General features: G+C 33.4%; 1 protein-coding gene across 9 annotated transcripts in view; it reads right to left on the bottom strand.

The window, feature by feature from the left end:
* Positions 1–12,291, bottom strand: part of PHF14 (PHD finger protein 14) — a 211,521-nt gene that overhangs the window by 127,296 nt on the left and 71,934 nt on the right. For all 9 annotated transcript variants that reach the window (XM_074379511.1, XM_074379514.1, XM_010345745.3 and 6 more), the window contains exon 14: positions 7,058–7,226. In XM_074379511.1, the coding sequence (XP_074235612.1) occupies positions 7,058–7,226 (169 nt within the window). The remainder of the gene's footprint in view (positions 1–7,057; positions 7,227–12,291) is intronic.

The following is a 12,291-nucleotide window of genomic DNA, read 5'->3' as shown; positions in this document are numbered from 1 at the left end:
GACAGTAGTTAAGCTATTAGAAGTAAATGAAAGTTTAAAACTCATTCCACATTTTGACACCTTCCAATTTTTTTGTTTTGTTATTTTTTTAAGAACTTGATTTGCCTAGAGACAATTACAACCTGAGCTGCTCACATCACTTTGCTCTTAATCTGTCTATGATAAATGTACTTGAAAAGAGGTGATAAAAACATCCACAGAAGAGACTGGCATGGTATTAGAGACAATGTATTTAAACTGAAAAGGAGTAAAATTATCTTATCTAGCTACCAATTTTTAAATAGTTTATTCAGGCCAGTCACAGTGGCTCTGGCCTCTAATCCCAGCACTTTGGAAGGCCAAGGTGGGCGGATCACCTGAGGTCAGGAGTTTGAAACCAGCGTGGCCAACAGCCTCTTCATTTTTAGTAGAGACAAGGTTAGCAGAGAAACCTCACCTCTACTAAAAACAAAAAACTTAGCCGGGTGTGGGCGTGGTAGCGCATGCCTGTAATCCCAGCTACCTAGGAGGCTGAGGCATGAGAATCACTGGAACCTCGGAGGCAGAGGTTGCCGTGAGCCAAGATCATGCCACAGCACTCCAGCCTGCGTGACAGAGTGAGACTCCATCTCAAAAATAAAAATAAAAATAAATAAAGTTTATTAATCTAAAACACATAATTAAATATTTCTCTAACTTCTCTCTCATTTGGACTAAAAAACATGTAATGTATTTTAATTATTCTTTAAAGATGAGGTTATTTTAATTTGCAATTAAGTCAAATGCATAATTCATTGGGCAAATGAACTAAATTTAAAGTACCTTAACATCTTTGATATCACTAAACTATGCTTCATATATTCACTTGTGCCCATGTTACTAAATTTAACACTTAGGTTTTTGTTGACAAATCAACATTTATACAAATAATAATTAATTTAAAGTAAGTCACATATGCTTAGACGTATCATAAGAAATGCCTTTCTCTGTAATTTATATGTAAAAAGAGAACATGCTTATTCATAAGCAAAATTCCAAAATCAATGTTAATTAGGACAATTAACTCAAACTTTGAAAACTTCTGTTATGCTAAATAGCATGAGATTTATGCTGGAGAATAATGCCAGTAGCTTTCTGGCAGCTGCTCAAAAATGTTCCAGTATAAAATTTATTCTAATATATATGAATATATATTTAATTCCTAAAAATATAAAATTGCATGTATAGTATATATTATATATAATAAAATAACATATACAATTCCTAAAAATATTTCTTTCAGTTATGAAACCACATTGAAAACAAGTTAAAGTTCATGAAATATTATAATATAAGAAATATAAGAAATATAAGAAAATTGCTATATACAAAAAACAAGTTATGAACAAGGTGCCATCTGTTTCTGCTGGGTATCAAACAACAGATGGAATGGTGGTCACCAAAAGTGGGTGTTTTCACTTTAGTCAATTGGCTGTAGAGTTTCTATCTAATTTAGTTTACCTTAACAGGGTTATGAAAATATATATGAGGATGAAAAGAAAATCATTACCAATTTGTCTTTACCACTATAAATGGAAATAACTATGGGTCTAACAATTTATAATAAAATATGTATTCTACATGACAAGTAAGTGCTGCTATAAAAACCTTCTCAGAGATAATGGTATATATAAAAATAAGTAAAATCTTGAAGCTCCACTTATTCTTTATTATCTTTATTTTATATTCCTAGGAATAAATAAAAGTGATGGATTTCCAAGACGCAAAAAGCAAAACAGGAGTCTCGGGGTTCTGAATAAGATTACTTGAGCAGCTGGGGGAGGCTATTATTCCAGCAATCTGGGAGACTGAGGTGGGAGGATCACCAGGTCAAGAGATTGAGACCACCATCTTGGCCAACATGGTTAAACCCCGTCTCTAGCTGGGCGTGGTACAGTACACCTGTAGTTCCAGCTATTCAGGAGGCCGAGGCAGGAGAATCACTTGAACGTGGGAGGTTGAGGTTGCAGTGAGCTGAGATTGCGCCACTGCACTCTAGCCTGGCAACAGAGTAAGACTGTCTCAAAAAAAGAGATTACTTGAGCTCAGGGCAACCACAGTGGATCTTTTCCAAGTAGCCAAAGTGAGTTAAGTATTTTCTATTTCACTACAAAAACTGTTTGCCAGGGTTTCTTCTAAGAATCTGTGATAGACAGAGGTTTTATATAATGTGACTAGTACCTGAGAGGTCACCTTGAGTCTGATAATAGAACATTCTGGTATCTAAAGCCCCCCCCACAGATAACCCTTCTTTCCCAAAACTGTCATAATTCAAACAGTTAGTGTAAGTAAAATAAATATGGACATAACATATAATAACCTTTAGTGATTTCAACAGAACTGAATCCAAATACTTCAACATTTTTGCTAAACCAGCATCTAAAAAAATATTTATATGAAACATTTCATATTTTCAGATTCTCAAGACTTAAGCTTAAACATTATTAAATAGGTACTTTTTATATGTGTAAAATTAGTTAAAACATAAATGTAATAAAAGTAGGCTCTAAGATATTTGATTACCTCTCAAATAAAGACTGCCACTTAGAACAGGCTAGTGGCTCACATTAAGTGAGATGGAAAAACGATTAAATGTGTTTAAATCCCCTTCCAAAATAATGATCTAAAAGAAATAATACATCCTGAAAAACAATATGGTTTTTATTCAAAGCTGCTAAAAAGTACTTTGACCATTTATTGTATTATTTTGCAAAAAAGAAAATACATTAAACAAAACCAGAATTTGTAAGTCAGAAAGAAAGATCTCAGAACTTCAAAGAGAGTAGATGATGATGCATGTGTGTGAAAACTATGGAAAGACAGGTCCCAACAAGTCCTTTGGCACTTCTATAAAAGATGAAAAGTCATTATATGACATAGAGTGCAAAGAAAGCAAAAGAAAATCTGAAAGCTTTCAAGTTACATTAGAGTTTCTAGAAAATATGTCCAAAGTATGAACATCAATTTTACAGTAACTTCAAAAGGGATATGGGTAAGCTCATTTATATTTTCTTCAAAATTAATTTCCTTGCCTAAAAGGAAGTAAAAAGTTTCCACATAGAAAATAAGGCAGAGAAAATTTCTAAGTAACAAAGTACTTAAACAGAGCTATCTAAGGCTGCCTTTACAATAATTCTACAGTTTCACTGATGAAATATGGTAAGAATGGGACCCATTCCTCTGTGGTAAGCAGGGAAGTTGCTGTCTGCCAGGAGTGCAGGTCCACAAGCTTGGGGTATGTCATGATTGCTCTATGTATGTCATGAAGGTAAAATTTTTTTCAAAATCATGATAGAATAAGACTAACATGAAAACAAATTATACTTTGATCAATTAATGGCAGGAAAAATGAAAAACTGACGAAAATAAAAATACTATAATAATGTATCTCAAGACAAAATATTCCCAACTGTAATATATGTGCTAAAATAAAAAGTGTAAGTAGGAGGACATTAGGAGCAATAGCTTAAAAATGTAACGGTGAGACAGAAAAATCAGTTATACATTTCAAAAGGTATTTATACAAGTTAGTAGACTGTTGTATGCCTGGACTGTCATAATTAACACTGTGCTAAGAAACACAACTAGAATATCTCATTGTTTACCATACCACCTATTAATTAAAAGAGAGAAACACAACTCTGAAACAGAAATGATAAAAACTTAAGGTAACAATAGGAACTCAGCATAAAGGATAAGATCAAGATCTAAAGAACTGATCACTTTCTTCTGTATCTCTTATTCCTAACAGTTTAGTACGTCTTGTTTACACCAATTGTCTTGTTTTCTGAATGGATTGTTGGAAGGCAGGCAGAAAAGGTAAGAGGGAAAGAGGGAAGGTAATCACCATTAGCAGTTATTTTCAACTTTTATTTAGTGTAAGTGTATTGCTAAGAAATTTGCTTAGTCAAACCCCTTAAATTCTAATTCATCAATTCTAGAATGGTCCAAAAATAGCTGTAGGGTGGGTCCAAAGTCTACATTTCAACAAATACTAATGCAAGTAATCATGGCCTCTGGAGTATCATTTCCAAACTTGGTACAACACAGTATTCTATGCTACCAAAAAAAGTTTTAAAAAATGCTTTTTTGACAAAAACAAGAAAAGGAATAGATAAACAAAAGTAATCATTTTTCTAAATATTAGGATTTTTTTTCATGGAGCTTCAGTATGCATTTGAATTTCTACAAGTAAGGAAACGATCACACCACATTTCCTAAAATTAGTGGCTCCATTATGGACTTTTTTCCTGGTGTTTCACTCACCAAAATCTGAAACAAGCCTAAAGCTTTTAAACAAGAAAACTAGAGACAAAGAGCAAGATGAAAGGAATGGGATGATATTAGCAAATTTTAAAGCTTCCTCATAATTCTAGGATAAAAAATGCAGACCAGTAAAGGAGAGAAAAATATAGAATAATTTTTTAATATTATAGAGTTCTCTTTTATCTCAAGTAATACTGAACTACCGGCACATAAATATTACCATAATATACATAATTTTCCCCTATATGATAACTCCAAAGTTAAGGATGGTAATACTAGTGACAAGGCTTTCTTGAAACAATAAAGAAACTGGAAAAACAGTGTTTCATAAGGGGATAATCTTTGTAGATACAGACATATGAAATAATAACTGTTCTCTAAGATCTTAAGAATAACAGTAGTTACCATTTTCAAACAATTATAGAAAATATTTTAGAAATAGAAACTAGCAGACTTATTAAACAAAGGAAAATTTTCTCTAGTTCCCTTATAAACAAAATATATTTTTGAAGCCTAAAAAAGAGTTATAAATAGTGGAAACTACAAATAAAAACTATTTCAAGTTGATCTACTTAGCACATCCAAAATAAACTATTTCAATTATCTAAGAGAGAACAATTCCCAGATTTGCCTCACCAATTTTATATGAGTCCATAACTCAAAACTGAATTAAAAAATCAAGGCGAATTCTCCTAAATGAGATCTGTTAAGTAACTATAATATAGGAGGTTAATACAGATTTTTAAAAAAAAATTTTTGAGAAAACTGTTACTTTAAGGAAAAAAATAAAATTTAACAGGTAACAAAACAAATGATGACAACTAACCCTAAAATTATCTTTATATCTCCCTTGTGGAAAGAAAGAGTTTTGAAAAGTACCTGCCTCAGCTCAAGCCAGGAAAGTAAAATATGTCTGCCCTAAGAATTCCTAACTGTAAGCCAGTACTTAAAGGTTTAAAATTTACACTCCTGAAGTAATGGAAAACATACACACCAAACTTTTATTTAAAATATTCTCAAGTTGGTAGAGACCCTTTCAAGGTACCTGGTAAAAATGAACATAAATGATTTCCGAAAGAAACTCTTTAAAACTTGGCCTCAAAGAATTTGCAATGAGAAAAAGGTAAACACCCCAAATGAAAAATCGGTTGAACACTTGCATACATATTTTCCAGAAAAGGAAATACAAAGTACCAAAAATATGTAAATAGATGCACAAAATTGTTAGTACTGAGAGAATTGCAACATAAAATGTCAACATACTATTTTCTCTGCATCACATTTGAAAGCATTAAAACACTGGACAACAAGTTTGTGAAGCAACAGAAACATTATCCATTGCTGGTATCAGTGTGAACTGGTTTGGAAAACAACTGTAGTTATCTAGCAAAACTGAAGATGCAGATTGTCGGTAACTGAGCAAATCTACACCTTCATACATACACAAACTCCTTGTTACCATGCTGCAGGAGACATTTATAAGAATATTCAAAACAAAGTTGTGTAGAATAGAGTCCCAGTCTTGCATCTGATTCCCAGTCTCATTGCTTAGAAGAATAAATCCTGCACCAGTAACACTTGTAAATTTGTGAAAATGAATTTTATCTTTCCTCAAAAAAGAATTTTTTAATCCATCACACCTTTCTTTCCCTGACCTTTAGTTTTTAATAAATGAGAAAAATGAGCCAGTTATCAAAGAAGAACTAATTCTTACTTCAAAAGAAAAATAAACATAAAAAATAAGCTGCTGGTCCCTAACAGGGAAAATTTTTAATTATTGTGCAGAAAAAAACTGCTTGTATACACACTGCAAATCAGATATTTGGAGTTAAAAAGTGAGTCTACATAGATGGGTGATTGTTACTTTACTGCCATTAAAAGGTTTCAAATCGCATGCATGCTTCTGTGTACACATAATGAAAAATGGGCAAATAATGAAGACTGATCTCTTCTTCAGTCTGCTCTGTTTAATTCTGCTGTCTGCTCTGCTCTAATGGTGCATCCCTAATTGTACACAGATCAGTGATACCTAGGAGTATAAAGTTGTCACCCATCAATAAAAATCACAAAGTTGATTTAAAAAATAAAATAAAAATAAAAAATACACCAAAGTTGTATAGAATAGAAAAACATGAAAACAACCTAATTGCCTATCAACAAAGCAAAACAAAAACTAGGTAATGATCTATTCTTTCAATAGAAAACTATACACAAGTGAAAATAAATAAACTACTACTATATGAGTCAGCATGTCTGAATCAAATCAACAATTTTGGTCAAAATATCAAATTATCAGAGAAAAACATTAGATGCTATTGATGTGAAATTCAAAAACTGCAAAAATAAACCATGTATTATTTATAAATACATAAATTTAGAGTGTAAATATATTCTATAAAGAAAAAGTAGTGAATGAGAAATATAAAGCTGAGTAAAGAAGTGGCCTCTGGGCTAGACAGATAAAGACAAGATTGTTGAGGGATTTACAGGAAACTTCTAAAGCTTTGGGAATATTCCATCTTTTAAGGTGGGTGGTGGATGTGCTGGTGTGTTCATTATTATTATGTCTTCAACAACATATAAACTACAAACACTCAGGCAAGTATGTGGTATATTTCAAAATACATAAATTTTTCTATATTACATTTAATATACATAACTTTTTCTTTACCTTCTGACTATATGTTTGCCCTGAGTATAGTTTGAATTCTGAGGCCAAAATCTTTTGGCCTCAGAATTATATGATGCTTATGATAAATAAAAAATAAATTACCGTGTTTCTTATTGGAATCTTCTTGGGTTCTGGTGGCACATCCTGTGGAACAAATTTCACTGGTTCCTTAATCTGCCTCCTTGATCGTTTGGTTCCATCTGGTAAGGTTTCCATGGCCATATCTGCTTCCATGTCACTGCTCCCTGCCTGGTCACATTCTGAGCACTGCCTACATAAAGGGGAAAAATTAAAATCATGTATTTATTATTATCTTCCAGCTTTAGCTATGTTTTTATAAATACAAAATCCAGGTATGTAAGAAGAATATATAAAAATATACACAGGTAATGTGATTACAGGGTACATAATGAATAAACATTCAGAAATACTCCTCTAAGAATGACTACTGTGAATATAATATTTAAGGCAAATTAATGTATCCTTGTAAGTATAAGAACACATTTAACAATGCTATATAAGTGAACAAACATGAGATTCAACACTGATTAAAAAGGTGATTTTGCCAGCTGCAGTGGCTCACAACCATAATCCCAGCACTTCAGGAGACTGAGGCAGAAAGATTGCTCACAGTATAATGAATCCCTGTTTTTACAAACAAAATACAAAATTAGCCAGACATGGTGATATACCCCTGGGTTCAAGTGACCCTTTCACCTCAGCTTCTGAGTAGGAAGGTGAGGTGAAAGGGTCACTTGAGCCCAGGGGGTCAAGGATGCAGTGATCCATGATCGTTAACACTGCACTCCAGCCAGGGTGACAGACCAAGACCTTGTCTCAAATAATAATAATAATAGTTTACCTTTACAAAGCATGACTTCTCTTTAAATAACATATACTGTAATATCTGAAAATCGAAGCCCTTCATGGACCCTAACACTACTCGTTGTCACAGTTACCATATCTTTTAACTACAGTCAATGACAAGTTGTGCTGAATATACTAAAAGGAACTATAGAAACAGATTCTAAGAAGTGTTGGGGGGAAAAAAGGTCATGTTAGTTGGTGGCCCCTACTACTTCTAAAAAAAGAAATATACATTTATTTACTAAAGAAATTTGTTAAAGCAGCATTTATAAATAATTTTAATATGTGTAATACGAAAAATTAACTGAAACTAAAATTTAAGACAAGTGATATCCAATAGAACCTTTTCTAATAGTAGGATTACCTATGTATCTGCATTGTCCAGAACAGTAGCCAATAGTCATAGATGGTTACTGAGCACTTGAAATGTGGCAAATACCACTGAGAAAAATTCAAATGTTAATATTAATTGATTTAAATTTAAATAGCCATATGTGGCTAGTGGCTAACATTTAGACAGTAGAAATCTAAACAGTGACTGCTGGAAATCTTCATATTGCCAAACAGTCAAGGCTCATTTCAAAAAGTTAAAACCGTTGTCAAATTTTTATTTATATTTTATCCAAATGTAAAAGAACGATCAAAAGCAAATTCTCCAAAAGTCTGACAGTATTCTCTTAATAAAAATGATTATAATCTCTAAACTTGTATTTGATATTTACTTTATATATGTTTATATCCGTACCTTTAAAAGTAGCTTATAATTCTCATAGCAAATATTTTCAAAGATTTGATTTGATTTCATGCTCCATCAAAATTCACATCTTTCATTCACTAATACTGTAAACTTATTAAACTAATATTTAACTGTCAAAGTGACAGTTTTAAATTCTGAATTCCAACAACAGAGTTAAATACCAAGTACCACTTGTTTTGTTAATGCAAAGATATTATTCCTAAAATACAAATTAATCTAAATATCTTGGAATTCCTAATTATTTAGGAATAGGTTAGCAAAAATTTTAGCACCAAAAAAACTGATGTGTGAAAGCAAAATAAAAATGTACATAGTAATATATTACTCAGAAAACTTTTATGTATCTATTGCTACACTTCATGTAAGTATAACTAGCACTTTATTCCCTAGATCAGGCGTCCCCAAACTTTTTACACAGGGGGCCAGTTCACTGTCCCTCAGACAGGTGGAGGGCTGCCACATACTGTGCTCCTCTCACTGACCACCAATGAAAGAGGCGCCCCTTCCTGAAGTGCGGCGGTGGGGGTGGGGGGATAAATGGCCTCAGGGGGCCGCATGTGGCCCACTGGCCGTAGTTTGGGGACGCCTGCCCTAGATTGTTAGATTACCATCAAACAAAAATACAACCAAATTAATATACTAAATTGCTCCTATATTTGTCCTATAGGAAAACATCAAGGACTGATAAAGAGAAATACACACCTTACACAAGATCTCAGAATTGAAATGTTAAGTATATTCTGAATTTATTAACATAACTAAACTGTGAAAACTCCAGAAATGTCGGATATTATTAGCAACTTGTAATAAATGCAATAGCCTTCAAAACAGAGATGGCTAGAGAAGTTATCAAATTATATTACAGAAAGGCCCTCCCTCCTTTCCTTTTTCCCTCCCTCCTCCCTACTTACCTTTCTTTCTTCCTTCCCTTTCACCCTTCCATTCTGTCTCCCTCCTTTTTCTTTCTTTTTTTTTTTTTTTTTTTTGAGACAGAGTCTCACTCTGTCACCCAGACTGGAGCGTAGTGGTACAATGTCAGCTCATTGCAGCCTCAGCCTCCTACGTTCAAGCAATTCTCTGCCTCAGTCTCCTGAGTAGCTGGGATTACAGGTGCCTGCCACCATTCCTAGCTAATTTTCATATTTTTAGTAAAGACAAGGTTACATCACATTGGTCTTGAACTCCTGACCTAAAGTGATCAGTCCACCTCAGCCTCCCAAAGTGCTGGGATTACAGGCCTGAGCCACCGCATCTGGCCTTCTCTCAATTTTCTATACCTTTTTCATCTCTAGCACCATACAAGTACAACCTACAATCAGAACGATGACCCAGTGGGGATTTCAAAATCTCAATTACTAAAGAAAAATGTATAACAGTGCTTAGACAAGAAAGTGTACTAATTTAGAGAATTTTATTCATGTAAGTTAAAGAAAAAAGGATTTTATGAATCTTTAAATGCAATAAATCTAGTAACATTCTGTACTCCAAATAATTCATGATTTACTTTTTTCTCCACCACAAATTATCTTTTTCAGTCACCAAGAACTCAGGATCCCACACCTGCTTTATCTAAGCCGTTGGCCATGTTTTCTCCTGTATTTAGAGGACAGGCTTGACAGGTGCCTATATAAAACTTTACAGGTAGTTCAAATACCATTCTTCTCAGTTAAGTAGCACCTCAGTGCCCCCCTACTTCTGCATTATGGGTGTCTCTTTGAAGAGCAGAGAACAACATTTAACTCAATTTGTAAATTTAATTCTTTTTGTAGTTGTAACACCAGTATAAAACTTTAATAACAGATCTGTATCTGTTATTTCATTTACAGTAAAAATGCTCCATTCTAATGCTGGAATTCCTACCAGCAGTTGATGGGAAGAAGAGGCAATAAAAAAATTTTAATGAATAAATTATCAAGAATAATAAAGGCAAAAAAAAAACCTCTATAAACTATTCCTAGAAGGGTTTGTGTTTTCTTTCCATCACAAAATAAACAAAGACATATCCAAGGAATAAAAGGATATAATAATATTACTCAATTCTCTGTCAAATAATGTGTTTCAGAATATTCTTCAAACAATTGGAAAAGGCAACACAAGTTCCAATCAAATGAGTGCAGGCAGAAACATAACATTAATATTTGAAAATTAAGACATATTAACTATTTGAGCTACTCTAATAAATCAAGTACTTACTATTAGTATCCTACCAAACATGTCTTCGAATTTAAGGCAGTGTGAAGACTGTATATTTTTAAAAACAACAATGACAAAAACCAATATAACATAAACTAAAAGTAACACAAAATGCATTTTAAACACCTTAAAGAAATACAAACAAAATAGAGCCTAGATCACACCATCACTAGCCTCTATTCCCTGCAGAATTCTTCACCCACCTGTTAACATTCTTTACTAGCTTTTCACATCCCTACCCCAACTTAAGAAGCCCTTAGGTTTTCCCCTCTCCTTCTTCTGGGCGGCAGAGCATAATTCAAGAATACTCAAATAATCACATTTACTTATGCACTAAACATTACTGCTACACAGCCTCAGCAAGTCAGTTTGATTTTTTCACAGTAAGTTGTTATTAACTATCTGCTATCTTTTCAAGAGTCCATGTTCATCCCAGGTCTTTTCCCTCTCAATAGACTCCTGCTATTTCACTGAAATGTCTAAGCCTGTCCAAGGTGAATTTACTCAACTTCCCTACCCTCCACCAATAATTATTTCTGTATCTGTATCCATCTTTTCTTTACTGTCACATGTCTTAACCTGCCCAGCACAGCCCAATGACCTCTGGGATGGAGTGAACAGAAAACATCCAAATCTAGATCTAGTGTCTCCATGAAAACAGTACTGGTACTGGAAGAAAAGGCTGGATAGCAAGTGCTTAAAATAGTCATTCAAGTAGAAATGATATCTGAAAAGGCAACAGATTGTATACCAATTAAGATACAGTTTGCTTAAAGGGTATTCAGGAGTAATGGTATTACTACAGGCATGCAGAACATAAAGACAGAAAAAATAAACTGACCATTTAGAAATGTTATACCAGAGGGACCTGTGGAAGTTTAAGCACAGTCATCAAATAAGGATCCAGTAACAGGCCACTAGTGATCAAAGGAAATTTGATCACTAGAAACAAAGAGAAATTAAAGGACCTTTTCCCTAATAAAAGGACTAGTAAGAACAAGGTAGAGTCTAAAGCAGAAGTCAGTCAGCAATATGCTAGTAAATGTCTAACACTTGACCCTCTGTGGGGAAAGCCCTACTACGTAATATTTACTAATTTCTATAATACAAATACTCCTAACCATGGCAATTTCAAATTACTAATATGGCATCACAGAATGTAGGATGGGAAAAGGGTGTGTAGTAGCAACTATTACAGGTTGAGTATCCCAAATACAAAAAATCCAAAATCTGAAGTGCTCCAAGATCCAAATATTTTTTGAACACTGACATTACAGTAAAAGAAAATGTTCATTGGAGTATTTCAGGTTTCGGATTTTCAGATGTGGGATGCTCGACCAGTAAGTACAAGACAAATACTCCAAAATAAAAACAAAACAAAAACAGAAAATCCAAATCACTTCTGGTGGTCCCAAGCATTTTAATTAAGGGATACTCAACCTGCACATCATTTTTTTTCAAGCATCCAGATACTACAGACTTCAATAACTTCAAAAGCATAGGTAACAGTAAAATGTAG

The sequence above is a fragment of the Saimiri boliviensis genome, chromosome 10 (genome assembly GCF_048565385.1).
Source record: "Saimiri boliviensis isolate mSaiBol1 chromosome 10, mSaiBol1.pri, whole genome shotgun sequence".
Lineage (NCBI taxonomy): Eukaryota > Metazoa > Chordata > Mammalia > Primates > Cebidae > Saimiri > Saimiri boliviensis.
Note: the sequence above shows the minus strand (reverse complement) of the source record. Positions and strands in the feature narration are given on the sequence as shown.